The 16660-nt window shown below is 36.4% G+C and overlaps 1 protein-coding gene across 7 annotated transcripts in view; it reads right to left on the bottom strand.

The window, feature by feature from the left end:
* Window positions 1-11594, bottom strand: part of LOC144282257 (uncharacterized) — a 147404-nt gene extending 135810 nt beyond the window's left edge. For 5 of the 7 annotated variants that reach the window (XR_013350617.1, XR_013350618.1, XR_013350616.1 and 2 more), the window contains exons 1-2: window positions 11309-11594; window positions 8519-8647 (exon numbers count right to left, since the gene is read on the bottom strand). Coding sequence is in view for 3 of the 7 variants with exons in the window: in XM_077845673.1 (XP_077701799.1) it covers window positions 8519-8647; window positions 11309-11338 (159 nt within the window). In the remaining 4 variants the exon portion in view is untranslated. Of the gene's footprint in view, window positions 1-4670; window positions 4822-5963; window positions 6566-7202; window positions 7273-8518; window positions 8648-11308 lie in introns of those variants that run through there. The other 2 variants (XM_077845672.1, XR_013350615.1) reach the window with 2 other exon arrangements.
* Between the last annotated feature and the right edge of the window lie 5066 nt (window positions 11595-16660).

The raw sequence follows: 16660 nt of genomic DNA, 5'->3' as shown, positions 1-16660 counted from the left end.
TATATTGAAAACTTTAAAGAAGCCTTCAGTTGTCTTCTACATTATCCTGATTACCCCATTTTACAAGCTCTTCAATGAGAGAAAAAAATGACTTTGCCTGCTTCAGATAGCCCCAAGAATTCATTCAATGAATAATACACTGAATACCAACTCTGCTAGACCATATAGGAGGCACTAGTGCCAGAGAGACACAGTCGCTGTATCACTGGACCTTATATTCTAGAGAAATACTATAGAAATCCAGACTTTTTAAAGTATAATTAATAATAGAATTCATAGATCTGAATTTCAACCTCCCTAAGAGTAATAAATGTAAGTTGAAACCTTGACATTTTCAGCCAATTTTGCCCATTTCCTCACTATCCCTTACTGATTATCAGGTTATGAGCTAGATAAAGACTAATGTAAAGTAATTTAATATTTAAAAATTAAATAATGTAAACTTTAAATAAAATGAATCTTTAATATTTGTTAAAATTCACATATATGTGTGTGTGTGTGTGTGTATATATATATATATATATATATATATATATATATATATATATATGGTGTGTGTGTGTGTAATTCCTGTATCCTTGGGCAACCACTGAGTTGAATATGATACATACTCAATATTCTTGAATAAATTTTATTTTCTACTTGTGTATCAAGTCCCTAAGAATAATATCTGGCAAACTAGGTTTCTGGTTGTTTCAGTGACAGAATCCCATAAACTTTATGTATGTAAAAAAAATAAGTAAACAACCATCAATTACCAATCCTCATAGGCAGCAATAGTACCTTGGATTAGGCAATGACCTTGGATTAGTAAAAGAAAAGCCAACATATATCCAGGTCACAAGTTGACTTCTGTTTTCTAAGAGTTTTATAATTTTACCTGTGACATTTACATCTATTGTTCATTTTAAGTTAGTATCTGTGCAGAATATAAGGTAATTTTCTGACTTCATTCTTTTGCATATGGATGTGATACCATGATATGATACTGTAAAAGCAACAAAAATGAGAATAGACAAATTGGACATGATTGTAATGAAAATTTTGTGCAAAGGATACTATCAAGAGAGTGAAAACACAGCATATAAAATGGGGAAAACTTAGCAAATCATATGTAATAAGGGACTTTTATACAGAATATATATATATGTATGAATATATATGTGTATGAATATATATATATATTCTAAACAACCTGACACTAAAAAAGACAAGTGATCCAATTTTTAGAAGGGCAAAAGATTTGCATAGGCATTTCTCTGAAGAAGATCTATACATAGCCAATAATTCCAAGAAAAGATGCTAAACATCATTAGTCACTCGGAAAATGAAAATCAAAATTATAATGAGATATCACTTTACACCCACTGAAATGGCTAACATAAAAATGACAGACAGAAAAAATGGGGCACCTGGGTGACTCTGTGGGTTAAGCATCCAACTCTTGATTTCAGCTCAGGTCATGATGTCAGAGTCGTGACACTGAGCCCTAACTCAGGCTCTGCATTGGGCATGGAACCTGCTTAAGATTCTTTCCCTCTGGGATCCCTGGGTGGCGCAGCGGTTTGGCGCCTGCCTTTGGCCCAGGGCGCGATCCTGGAGACGCAGGATCGAATCCCACATCAGCCTCCCGGTGCATGGAGCCTGTTTCTCCCTCCACCTGTGTCTCTGCCTCTCTCTCTCTCTCTCTGTGACTATCATAAATAAATAAAAATTAAAAAAAAAAAAAAAGATTCTTTCCCTCTGACATCCTTGCCCCACTCCCAAGCTCGCTCATTCTCTCTCTCTCTCTCTCTTTTCTCTCTCTCTCTCTCTCAGAAAAAAAAATACAGACAATAACAAGCATTGTTGAGGTTTTGAGATTGTGGTGAAATTGGAACTTGCACACATTGCTGCTGGAAATGTAAAATGATGCCCCCACTTAGGCAGGTCCTCCAAAATTTAGACATAGAGTTACACTATGACCCAGCAATTCCACTCCTAGCTATGTACTCAAGACAAGAGCCAACGTATTCCCACCAGAAACTTATATGCAAGCATTTAGAGCAGTATCAGTCACAGTAGCTAAAAAATGGAAAAATAAGCTACACAGCCATTGACTATTGAAAGGATAAACATATGTGGTATACCCATGCAATAGATTATTATTTAGCAATAAGAGAGAATGAAGCGGTGGTGCATACTGCAATATGAATGAGCCTTGATATTATTAGGCTGAGTGAATGAAGTGATTCAAAAAGACTAGATATCCTTCTACTTATCTGAAATATCCAGAATAAGTAGCTCCATGGAGGCAGGAAGTTAATTAGTGGTTGCCAAAGGGTGGGGAGATGGTAAGGTTGGGAATCACTAATGTACATTTTCTATTAGGCTGCATGTACAGTTTCTATTTGGCTAAAATTCTATTGTGGGGATGGTTGCAAAACTCTTAAAACAAAATCTATCTGCAAACTTTAAGTGGGTGAATTTATAGCATATGAAATATGTCTTATGAAAGCTGTAAAAAACGGAAATTACTAGTAATCACAATATAATCTGTATCACTAGGCAATGCAAATAAAGATTAATAGTCATGAAAAGCTATATTTATTAGACAGACGAACTCAATTTATCAAGACATTTTAATCACAGCATTTAATAATCAAATAGAATCTTAAATAGAAAGTTAAGTGTTAAAAATACAGAAAGTATCAATGTAAAGTGATGTTCTCATTAGAAGTATCTGAATTTTAACCAAGCCATGAAGAATGGTGGGCCGTAAATGGGGATAATAGAACAAATGTATGTGTTCTAAGAAAAAATGTATTTTGATACTAAATTCCACATAGTTTTAATTACCAAAACACTTATTAATTTAACCTATAAACATGGTCATCACAGAAGGCAGACTAGAAAAATGAAACTGGGAATGTCAGCCTACCACTTGCTTCAGTGTCATATTTTAGCTCAATAGTGCTGTGCATTCTTACAATCGAGACCCATCCCCTTCATATCATATCAGATATATTTAAAAGTGAGGACATGCCATGTTAAATATATTAGCTATAAAATTTTGAAATTTTAAAATAAATTTATTTTTGATCCCTTTGGTTGTGAATCACATTTAATTTACCGTTGGCTATAATTTCTCAGTAATCATTGTGTAAAGAGAGAAACCTCACCATAAATTCTTTCTAAATGAGGTTTTTATGAGTACTTAACACTTACTGAGGCTGTTAAATTTAGTGATCATTTAAATATTTGTTTTAATTTTGAAGAGTTTTAGATTTTTTGTTTTTACATTTCAGATACTTTGATAATCTGTAGCTCCAAATACAGGATTTATAGTGTTTATTGGGTATACTGGCTTGGCTATATATGTGACCTTGTGTAAATTCTTATTTTCTCATTCTAAAATAAGACTGAATAGTCTATACATGGTTGGTAGGAGGACTAAACACTACTATGCATTAAATACTTATTTAAATGTCTCACACATAGAAGATACTTATTAAATCCAAGTTAATGTATTAATATTTTCAATCTGCCAGGCATTGAGCTTTGCACTAGAGATGAAGACAACACAGTTCCTTCTTTGGGGTATACCATCCAGCAATAAACAAGTTAAATTTAACTAAAATATAGCAGGCATATTAATAGAAATATACACAAAATTCAATCATCACAGAGCAGAGTAACTTTTTCCAGGAAATTGGTGAAACCAGATTTTAAAAGTTATATCATAGCTGCTTTGTGAAGCAGGAATTGAGATCTGAGAGGTTTACTATGACCACACCCCATGTGGATGGATCCTGCCCCTCCACTCTGATCTTCACTCTTTACACTAGTAGTTCTGAAAGTACTGAAATGCACACATGTATCTGAGTCCAATCAAACATTCAAAATCTAGCTGTGCCACAAATACTCAAATGGTCAAAAAGTAATTCTGGGTACCACTGTGATGTGTAGCATGGTGATAGTGGGGGGAGGCTATTTGTGTGTGAAGACAGGGCGTAGATGGGATCCTTCTGTACTTTTCATTCGATTTTGCTGTGAGCCTAAAACAACTCAAAAAACAAAGTGTATTAATTTAAAAAGAAAATTGATTGAGGCCATAGACCCCTATCAACAAATAATATCAAAAGAATCCAACATAAGGAGCTTTTTAATCCTGATTTGACCTCTAATTAGAAAGAAAATGTTCTTCTATTTAGCAATATTCAAGTATTTACATTTCCATCATTACATATTTATTAAATGCTAAATATGTACTCAATATCATACTATGCACTGAAAATAGCAATATAATGATTGCGACTTACCCATGATAAACTTAACAATTGACAGAGGAAACAAGCATTGCATAGGAATCCTTATTTTTAATATAACTTAAACACATTTTAATCATAACTTTGCCTCGGCAGATTTAGCTCATTTTTAATAAATATTTATCATAGAAGATAGTGAGCAAAACCAGTCCACATCTCAAATCAATCAAATCTTACTGTATATCAGAAAAAAATTTCTAACTTCAGTTTTCAATTCTAATGTCATGAATTGTATAAGACACACCAAGATAACTACAAATAGTCAACTAAACAAGATATATTACTAAAAGTTATGTGTCAAAAGTATTACAGACCTAATAGTGAATCTATTTTTGTAACTTAGAAAAATAATACATCAATATGTTATTTTGTACTGCTTGTTTTAGAATAAGTCAATACAATTAGTAACTAATAATAAAGGTTATTTCTGAGATGAGGAATTTCTCTGGAGTATGTATTTGTTTGCACATACACGTTATTTCCCAAAAGTCTTGAGTTCAGCTTTTATGAATAACTAAAAGGAAACAAGAACAAAAATTATCAATTTCATTCTATAAAATGATTGTATTTTTCTATTTTTTTTATTTTATTGCAGTAAAAACACTTATGAGATCTATTCTCTTAAAATGTTTAAGTATACAATATGTTATTGTTGACCATGGATACAATGTTGTCTGCAAGCTCTAGAATTTACTCCTATTTCCCTGACCCTTTATGCACCTTGATTTGCCCCTCCACCCAGCCCCTGACCACCACTATTCTATTTGATTCTATTAATTTGACTAGTTTACAAATCTCATATAAATGGAATCATGCAGTATTTGTCTTCCTAGGACTTGTTTATTTCACTTAACATAATGCCCTCAAGGTTCATCAAGGTTGTGGAACGTATCGGAATTCCTTCCTTTCAAAGACTGAATTATATTACATGTATACACCAGATTTTCCTTATCCTTTAGTCTATCTGTAGACATTTAGATTGTTTCTGTCTCTTGGCTTTTTTTGAATAGTGCTGAAGTGAACATGGGAGTACGAGGGTTTTTTCAGGATCCTAATTTCAATTCTTTTGGATAAATACCTAGAAATGGGATAGCTGAATTGTGTGGTAGTTCTCTTTTTAACCTTTTGTGGGAACTCTTTACTGCCTTCTACAGCAGTTGCACCATTTTGAATCATCTCTAACAGTGTGCATGGGTTCCAATTACCCATCCTCACCAACACTTGTGTTTTTCTAATAACCTCCATCCTGACAGGTATAAGGTAATATCTCATTGTGCCTTTAATTTGTATTTCCCGGGATCCCTGGGTGGCCCAGCGGTTTGGCGCCTGCCTTTGGCCCAGGGCGCGATCCTGGAGACCCGGGATCGAATCCCACGTCGGGCTCCTCGTGCATGGAGCCTGCTTCTCCCTCTGCCTATGTCTCTGCCTCTCTCTCTCTCTCTCTCTCTCTCTCTGTGTGTGTGTGTGTGTGTGTGTGTGTGTGAGTGTGACTATCATAAATTAAAAAAAAAATTTTTAATTTGTATTTCCCAGTTGACTAATGACATTGAACTTCTTTTTTTTCATAGAACTTTAAGCCATTTGTATATCTTGGATTTGTAACCATGTTTCCAGTAAGCCATTACAGCAAACTAAATTACCCCAAAATTTAGCAGCTTAAATCAACAAACTTTATTTATTATCTCACAGTCTCTGAGGTCAGAAATCTATGCACTTAGCCATGTACCTTGGACACCGAGTCTCTCACATGGCTGCAGTCAAGGGATGGGTTAAGGGTGTAAGTATCCCAGTAGAGGAGTCTCCAAGTTGACTCACATGCCTATTGGTGGGTCTCAGGTCTTGCTCTTTGGTGATGGGAGACCTCCACTGATGGGCACTTGGGCTGTTTCCATAATTTGGCTATTGTAGATAGTGCTGGCTATAAAAATCAGGGTGCATGCATCCCTCTGGATTAGTATTTTTGTAGTCTTTGGGTAAATGCCCAATAGTACAATTGCTCTTCTTTTCAATTTGAATGTTTTTTATTTCTTTTTCTTGTCTGGTTGCTCTGACTAGGGATATCAGTTCTGTGTTGAATAGAAGTGGTGAGAAGGATATCCTTGTCTTGTTTATGATCTTAGAGAAAAGCTCTCAGCTTTTCATCTTGAGTATGATTTTAACGTTGGGATTTTCATGTATTGCCTTTATTATGGTGAAGTAATTTCCTTCCAGTCCTCGTGTGAAAGTTTTTATCATGTCAGATGCCTTTTCTGTATCTGCTGAAATGAGTATGTAACGTTATTTCTTATTCTTTCATGGTGGTAGATCACAGTTGATTTTCATATGTTGAACCAATTTTGTATTCCAGAAATAAATCCCACGTGGTCATGGTGTATGATCAATTTTTGCATCTATGCATTTCAGGGTTAGTTCTCTAGTCATGTCCTTGTCTGGCTTTGGCATGAGAGCAATTAATGCTGGCCTCATAAAATGAGTTTGGAATGACTCCCTCCTCTCCATTTTTTTGAAGAATTTGAGAGGGATTGGCAAAATTGACCAGTGAAGCCATCTAGTCCCGAGCTTCTCTTTGTTGAGAGGCTTTTGATAACGGATTTCAATTTTCAAATATCATGCTTTACTTTTAAAAAAGAAATATATACAAGAAAAGGGAAAAATCAAGAAGCACTCAGGTTTTAGGATACTTAATTAACCACTAAAAAAAATATTTACCATTTATTGTCATCCCAGAGGTTGACACAGGAGAAATGCCACGTAGCAAGATTGGGGTTCAACAAAATAGAGGACAGAGGGTCATCCTTCTTTCATAAAGGGAAAGTGCCATTGTGACCCACAGGAAAATCTAAGGCACGGTTATTTTAGGAAAGAGAACATGGGAAGCTGACATTGTAAAAATACCTTTGTAGCTCTTTGAATTCTCACTTTGATGACCACTAATTTTACCATAAACTTTAGGAGTGGATAGAATCTAAAAAAAAGAGGGGAGAGAAGGGAAGTAAGAACAAGCAGTGACATAACTTGGTGGTTGGCTGGAGCCTCCTCTAAAGCTGCACAGGGAAAAATTCATGATAGACGGGTGACCAACAAACTTTGAACATCATTGTGTTAGGCTTCTGAGATGGCTCCCAATGATCCTCACCTCGCGGTATTTAAGTTCTTGTGTAGTGGCTTCCCTTTGAATGTATACTAGACCTAGTGATTTGCTTCTAACAAATAGTGCTACAATATTGGTTACATGTCATTTCCAAGATTAGATTACAAAAAGAGTGACTTCAGTTTCTGTCGCCCTGTGCCTCTCTCACACACACATCTACCTTACTTTGGAGGAAACAAGCTTCAATGTTGTGAGTAGCCCTATGCTGAGGCCTTCCTGGCAAACAATGGAGGTCTCCCATCACCAAACAGCAAGACCTGAGACCCGCCAACAGCCATGTGAGTCAGCTTGGAGACCCCCCTACTGGGATACTTACAGCCTTAGCCCATCATTTGGCTGCAGCCATGTGAGACTCTCGGTGTCAGAGGTGCACAGCTAAGTGCATAGATTTCTGACCCCGGAAACTGTGAGATAATGAAAGTTTGTTGATTTAAGCTGCTAGATTCTGGGGTAATTTGGTATGCTGTAATGGATTGCTGCAAACATGATTGTCTAATACTCTAAGTGCTTACTATTGCCAAGTAAGATGCAAAAGACTAGTGTAGTTCTTAAGACTCAACATGAGAAATTTTATGATTTTGATATATAGATGCACATGTACATACACAAAACAGAATTAATTCAAACAGGTGGACTCTGATAAGGCTTTCCAATTCCCAGTTACGGTCACCTTTTCTCATGTTCAGTTCATTTCCCTCTGGTCTACACTTTCACTTTTGCTTCCCCCTCCCCCAACTGCAGATACCGTGAGCATATGGGCACACACACTGGAGAAACAGGCTATACCACTAGCCAGATTTACTATTGTCGTCGGGTGTAGGTTAGGTGCTGTATGAAGTGTTTGAGATGATTTCCATTACATTTCAAGCTTAGGAAAAAATACCATCTTTTGTGATCGCTTCCTGTAACAACCCTGGCTTATGAAAATGAATCTAAATAATTCCCGCCAGGATTCCATCTACTTTTTAACCTATGAAATATAATTACATATCTGTCATCTTAAGAATTTAGTCAGTTAAAATGACTACAGGTTAATAAAGCTGGTAAGAACTTTGCTTACAGTATATTTGACTTCTGATTTCTCATTTTCAATGAAATGGCATCTCCTATCCACAGCAGGAGTTCCCGTCTTGGAAGGTTTCAGCAAAATGTCAACACCTCCCATGGAGATAGATGTCAGTATTATAACCTGAGCAGAGATACTGGAAATTATTGGGCTATTTCCTTTTTTAAGGTTTCAAAATATTGTGAGGCAACATTCATGCCACATATATTTTTCACTTAAAAATGGTTTGACTTATTCGTATATTTGTACTTCTTTATAACATTGTTCTCAATTTCTTTGCTCTAAAAGTCATTGCTTTATACTTTTTTTCCTTTTGACATTTGAGTAGTTCATAGAGTCTACCATCATCATTTTACACTGCATTTGATACAATAAGATTTTTTTAAATCCTAAAACATTCTTTACTTCTATTTCAGTAAGATACACTTTTATCATAGAAGAATTTCTTCTCTTGTGAAAGTGTGTACTACGCACGAAATAAACCACATGACTCACATGTAGTCTATCCATTTGGAATATGCTTATGTAGAATAATTTTCCATCATATAATAAGAGCCACAGATTTTGTTTTGAACTAAGAAATCCATTTTATGTCTGAGTAAATCTGATTGCTTAAATGGTCTGAATGCTTTATAAAAGTGAACTTGGCTGATTGTTTGTTTTCCAGGGTGATCATTAAAGGACAAAGCAGAATGTTAGAGCTACAGCATTACTGGCAAGTTTTGCTTGTTTGCTTCTCTCTGTAAATGAGCAGCCAAAGGAACTTCTGTGCTTATAATAGTGTTCCAAGCAACCCATCTCTAGTGGCTAAATGGACATTAGACCGATAAAGTCTTACCATCAATTCATCCTCTGCTTTTCATGTCCACTGCAGCTGTTTTACGTCAGCTTCCCATCATTTCCCCCTTTCTTTTAAATGTTTCATATTTTGAATTCCAAACACATAGAAAAGTAGTCAAAACTCCCATATCCCCTTCAGAATATTTAATTAACATTTTATGACTTTTGCCCCATTGCTCCATTGTCTCTTCATATATATATATATGAAGACAATTATATATATGTAATATGTATACACATGCACAATGAGTGTATATATATATACACATATGTATACATACACACACCTCTTAATTTTTTTCAGAACCTTTCGAGAACAAGCTGCAGATGTAATACCCCATTCTCCCAAATACTCCAAAAATTCCAGTGTATATTTCTCTAAAACTAGAATATACATCTGCATAAGGACCATATAACCCAAGATCAAAGATGGATATAAAGCTTTGCTATCTCTCCATTGAGATGCGGTATCAAATGTCTCCCCTCTTGAACCAGGACTGACATTAATGACTGCTTACCAATATGATGTATGAAACTGAGTTGCAATGCACGAAGTCTGATTTCCCCCAAGATCATCAAGCTGGAGTGGCCACAGGTAAACACTCCCTTTGACAGTCCCAGCTGAGCCCAGACTCCCATCCCTGCCAAGTCTTTAGAAGTGAGGTTTAGGCCATACTGGGCTCTCTATACCTGTCCATTTGCCAATGTTTAATACCACACTGCACAGAGCAATTTTTCAAGTAAGTCTGGCCCAAGTTTCTGACCTAAAAAAACATGAGATCTACGACAATGTCTATTACTTTGTGTCACTAAGTGAGGTATCATTTTGCCCAGAAATAGTCAAAATACTGTACAAAGTCTCACTTCTCTTTCTAGTTCAGTACCTTAGAAATATGCTTACATTGGGTTATCATTTTTAGAGACTCCTTCAACCTTGGACAATTCTTGAGGGTTTTTTCTGTCTTCTGTATTCATACCATCTTGACTAAAACAGGCCTTAAGAGTATGTAGGATGTTTTTTTAGCCCAGATTCATCTAAAGAATTCTCATAATCAGACTCAGATCATGCATTTTTAGCAGGAAAACCACAGAAATTATGTTATGTTCTTTTTGTTGTGTCATATCAGGACTCACATAATGTCAACTTATCCCAGCACTAGGGATATCAATTTTGGTGATCTGGTTGCTAATTTTGGTGGTGTCTAACAGATTTCTACATCTTAAACTCACAATTTTTGTCCAATAATTAGTTTTTGGTGGAGAGGAATTCCAAGATTATAGTAATCTCTCCAATTCCACCTACTAGCCTTAGCATTTGTGGGTAATTTCCTACTGAATCAACTTCATCTGATGGCTGTCAAATGGTGATGCTTCACTTCCAACATTTACTGAAACTCTATGAGGAATAGCTTTCCTATTTCTGTTATTTACTTAATTTCTTACTTATTAATGTACATTAGTATATATTCAATTTTGTTAAATGGGTGGTAATCTATTATAATCATTAATTTGATACCCAAGCCACTCTCTATTTGTCCATTGGGAGTCCACTCAGACTGGTTACATTTTGTCCTTTAGGGACATCTTTATTATTTGAGGACTTTTTTGCACAAAATGTTTATGGCACATCCTGCCATCCTTCCTTCCCTGCTCTCTTCCTGGAGTGAGCCATTTCTCTTTTAAGGAAGGATGATATTTAAAAAGCAAACTTTGGGTACTTGGGGCCCTCATTGCTTCTAGACGTCATTGTTTCTAGGCCCTCTCAGAGCTAGGAAACATATGTATTACATCTATATAATTATATCTATGAGTTCACATTCCTTTTTCATATTATTGTCTAACATCTGAGGATTCTTTGAAGTCTTCCCCATATCTATAATTTTATTATATCTCCTCCAGTGGAGAAACTTTACCCATATTTATTTATTTACTAAATTTACTTACTTGTCTGTTTCTCCCCATCTCCCAGCACATAAACCATCTCTTCCTGTGGCTACCTCTGCAATCCCACCTGGCCCCATGTCGTCTTTTTCCAGGTCTATCATCTCATGTCTCTATGGGGATCCTCAAATTTGGACTGATTCTTCATATATTTTTACCACCCTACCTCCTTGATCCATACTTTTGGCAGCTGCACTAACTGCCAGGAAATAGCAGGCGGTAAAAGAGGAGGAAATGGGAAAGCAGAAGAAGCCTTCCTTTTTCATGACATTGTAACAACTTCAGTATATAGAATGCCAACAACATAATTGCAGCTATTGTCACAATTACCATGAAAAATTCTAACAGGATTCCAAAATTCCTATAAAAAACACTACAATGTAAAATTCAATTAAAGAAATAAACACCTTTCAATATACCTCATTACCTACAGGACAAAAATCTAAACTCTTGTGTCTCTTATTTTTCCATAAGCTATCCTTGGCTTGTATCTCTAGGCTCCCTTTCCAAATCTCCCCAACTGCTATACTGCAGACAACCTAAATGTCTTATCTTTCCTTGACTTTAGTATGTTGCTCTCTTTTCATGCTTTGTACATACTATTGCCCCAACTTAAATTGTTTTTTCCCTTAAATTTCCAATTAGTGTTAGGCCTTTGTTTATACTTCAAGACTCATAGTAAATTCTTCTCCTCTGTATACCTCCCCTGACCATCTCCATAACAAGTATAATTAACTTTTTCATCCATTGAACCTCAACTATGCTTTACTAAGTACAGCACTTGTCACAACGTGGCAACTATTTACATATACAGGCACCTTGCTAGACTGTGATCTCATTGAGGTTAAAGATATAGGCTTGATGGAAAGAGTTTTAGAAGCATGTAGTTACTAGTTCACAATCATTTGGAAGTTAGAAGTACCAGGAACACTGGTCATTCCTTTTATACTGTGCTCAGTACACATCTGCGTAGAATCATTTTACTGTTAAACATAATATTTTAGCATCTAAGAAATCTGTAAAAAGTCTTTTCATACACAGCATGGTAAACTATAGCAACTGATATCAAAGGTTAGTGTATATTAAAAGCACTCAAAATGCTCATTAAATATGTTGATGTCAGCGTCCCAAACAGAAATACTGATTCAGTAAGTCATAGGGGGAGCACCCCAAGTTATTCCCATGAATATAGTCCCAGAACTACACATGAGAAATTCTCGACTAAAGCAATAATTACATATATGTCCTGTATTGAAACAAATTGCAAGGAGCATCTGAGAAGCAGAAAATGGAATCTACTGGACAGGGATAGTCAACAACCAGGAATAAGAGTTAAAAATAAAACCGGTTACCCTGCAGGATGGAATATGACTCTCAAGAGAGGGATATTTCTGGGAAGTTCTGTGTTTAAGAATTAGAGATTAAGAAGCTGCTCCTATCCAGATTTATAGTAATCTAGGTCCCCATCATTTAGCAACTATATCTATTGGCTTGCTAGGTTTCCCACTCTATTTCCTATTTCTTCTGTAGGAAAAAAAAAAGCCACAAATTTTTTTGGACTTAAAATGCCAAATAACTAATTCTACAGATCTAGAAGTCTGAAGTCTGAAATGAGTCTCACTGGGCTAACACGAAGGTCTCAATAGGGATATGTTCCTTCTGGGGGCATTAAAGGATAATCAATTCCCTTGCCTCTTCCAACTTCTAAAGGTCATCTACACTTCTGTGGCTCCTCTGCTATCTACAAAGCCAGCAGCACAGTGTCTTCACATCTGACTCTGACCTTCTCTTCTGTCCCCTCTTCTACTTTAAAGGGATCATATGATAACCCTCATCCTAGCCCAGACAATCCAGGTTAATCTCCTTAATTTAAAAGTCAGATGATGAACAACTTTAATTTCATCTGAAGTTTAATTCTCCATTGCCATGTAACATAACATAGCCACACGTTCTTGAGACCTGGACATCTTGGAGGGGAGGAGGAATACATCATTGGATTGGCATGATCCCAGGTCCTGGGATGGAATCCTGCATCAGGCTCCCCATGGGGAGCCTGCTTCTCCCTCTGCCTAGGTCTCTGCTTCTCCCTGTGTGTCTTTTTTAAAAAAAAAGTGAGATGAGGCTCCTAAGAACATTAGAGGTATTAAAGGTGCCATTTAAAGCAACATATGTACATTTAGAGTGTGAGTTGCAGTCTGGTTCAGTTCAATAGCAGAAACACTAAACGGAAAGAAGAAACATACCAGGTATCACTGCAAAGTGAAATTAAATGGTCACAGCTTACAAGGAAGACCTATTATCTTGGAAAGGGGAAATAAAGAGGTTATAGACTGAAGATTCATGCCCTCCCCCCCCAAAAAAAATTTCGTATGTCAGATTCCTAACCACCAGTGTAGTTATTTTAGTGATGGTGCCTCTAAGTAAGTAATTAAGGTTAAATGAGGTCATTGAATAAGATTCATGACCTTACAAGAAGACACACCAGATATCTCTTGCTTTCTTTTTCTCTGTACATCCTCCAATGAAGAGCCATGGGAGGACACAGAAGCTGGCCCTCTGCAAGCCAGGAGGAGAGCTTTCACCAGAAACTAAGTGAGGAAGAATTTTTGTCTTGGACTTCTAGCCTCTAGAACTGTGAGAAAACAAGTATGTTGCTTCAGCTGCCCAGTCTAAGGTATTTTTTCCTGATACCCTGAGCACTAATACAGAAGGAAAAGGAACAAAGGTAGGAGGTAAAGAATTATGGGCCCAAGCAAGAAATCAGATTCACATGGGTACCTTATGGAGGTGGAAGTTTAGAAAATGTATTCCTATGATTTAGCTACTCAGCCAAACCTTATGCCAGGTCAATGAGTCAATTTATTCTTTTTTGTCTAGAGAAATTTTTAGATAAATCCCTTGGGGAATATTTTCTGTATGAACAGACTAATATTCCTGTCATTGTAATGAAACTCATTTGTAAAAATAAGCAAATGTATTGTGAATATTTATTGCGTGTTTATCCTTATAGCTTACTAAAGCATATAATATAGTGACACAGGAGAGCTTGCTTCTTGTCTCACGGAGTTGAAGAATTAATCTTGTCAACAGCAGAGTGAGCAAAGTGATAGACGTTTATTAAGCAGAGAAAGAGAGAAAGCTCTCAAAAATGAGAGGGGTCCTGACAGGGTTGCCACTGAGGGCTTTTTTGGTCTGTCTTTTATAGGAAACTGACCAGGGAACTTGGTAAATTTCTTGTCAATACCAGGGTGGCTATTTAGAACAAACATGGTGGACTTGTCACCATCATAATACCAAGGAAGATGTTTTGTCAATATCATGAGCACAAACAAGGTGCCCTTTTCTCTCTGGTTAATATCTGCTTCAAGATTCCTACATCTGGGGTTTCTGTGATTACTTAGTAGCCATTAAAGGGGATACTTCCCAACATTTTGGAGCCAGGGAGCCAGGTTTATTTTTTGCTTTTACTGGCTTAACTCTGTTTTCTTGGGATAAACAGGAGCCTGACTCTGGGCCTTTCCCTAATCTTTCCCTGTCTAGCCCCATCTGCCCCTAACTCATTCCTATATCAATAGGAAGGTAAAGAAATAATATCAATATATTTAGATGCATTCACTTTATAGTTAACTGGAATGGATTCATTCAACAAGATCAAAAACTACTTGAATTTTCAAACTAAGAATTGAAGATCTCCTGGAAAATAAAAAATTCCATTCATATTCACAGGTCACTCTTTTTATATTCATGAGTCAATCAGTCTTTCTGCTTGAATAAATTTTTTTCAAAGCTGATTTTTTAATATTCAGAACATCTTTCACAAGATATATGAGGTCGCAAAATCACAGAACTTCAGAATAGGAAAACAAAAATATATTTTCTAATCCTTCTCTTTGTTCATAAAAAGGACAAAAAGAAAGTCTTATAGCCCTATAACCCTCTCTTTTTCCTCTTCTCTGTGCTTTTTCCAGAATTTCCCTCTGATTTTCTTCTCTATATTTTCATTTATTCAATAGGAAGTATGGTGGCCATACAGGAAAAAAAAAAAAGACTCTACAGTAGAAAGTAGGAAATTACTTAGAAAGGATATATAGGAAATGGGCTCACTGGTACTTTGTTTCAACTTGAGCTAATATTTTGTTTCAACGTGCAGGTGTCAGTGAATCTAGCAAGCCAGGTTTTAATAGGTCAGAACTATATATAAAAGATGCTACAAAGTTTAAGTCCATGAACACTGGTCATATGTTGGCCATTCCTTTTATAAAACAATTTATTTATTTATTTTTTATTTACTTATGATAGTCACAGAGAGAGAGAGAGAGGGGCAGAGACACAGGCAGAGGGAGAAGCAGGCTCCATGCATCGGGAGCCCGATATGGGATTCGATCCCGGGTCTCCAGGATCGCGCCCTGGGCCAAAGGCAGGCGCCAAACCGCTGCGCCACCCAGGGATCCCGCCATTCCTTTTATACTGTGCCTACCAACACTCGCCAAGAAGTTACAGTCCTGGTGAATGGGACAGACAGTACTCAAAGGATACAGCTGGTTAAAGAAGTAACACTGATCTACTGCAGTCTACTTAGATATTCCAATGCACTTGAAACAATCATGAAAACTTTAAGCATTTCTATTTATATCTAAGGAAATAAAGAATTGTGGAATATCACATCTTCTCTGCTTATGGCCGACTTTAAGAGGAGGTTCTAAAATGCTGGGTTGTGAGGCAAATTTGGCAGTCCTACTTTTGTCATTTTCTGAGTGCCCTTGCAGGACTAAGAGCTTTAAGAGTGGCACATACTCCTTCAGAATGCTCAAGATTCAGGAAGAATAAAAATCAGGCCAATAACAGATTGATTATGCCAGTTGGTGCCAAAACTCATTCTTTCCACACAATGTGAAATGCTTTTGAGAGACTGAGTTAGTATGGGAACAAGAGGGCAAGTTAGCTAACAACTGATTTTCTTACTTCGAGATATAAGAGGAAACCCCTAAATATGGTCATGGTGCCACACCAATCACATGTTTCTGAATGCATATTGGTCATGTATATTCCTGAATGTGCTACATCCATAGGCACTGAGCTTTGCAGTTTGGATTGACGACCAAGAAAAAATATTCAAACCAACCCCTTCTGAAACTTGCTTCATTCTTTTACCACTAATTTGACTAGTCAATTAAGCTACTTAAGCCATTTGCCAATATGGATACCTCCCAAAATATACTATTAAAGCTTGATTTGCCCAGACTCTAAATTATTGCCCAATTTCTCTTTCATCTACCTCTTCTATCTCAATACAGTTTAATGAGGTAAAGGTAATAAAACAATCATCCACACTTAAGCAACCACCTCATTCTTACC

Source organism: Canis aureus, chromosome 13 (assembly GCF_053574225.1).
Source record: "Canis aureus isolate CA01 chromosome 13, VMU_Caureus_v.1.0, whole genome shotgun sequence".
NCBI classification, from domain to species: domain Eukaryota; kingdom Metazoa; phylum Chordata; class Mammalia; order Carnivora; family Canidae; genus Canis; species Canis aureus.
The sequence above is the reverse complement of the archived record's forward strand: the minus strand, read 5'-3'. Positions and strand labels throughout refer to the sequence as shown.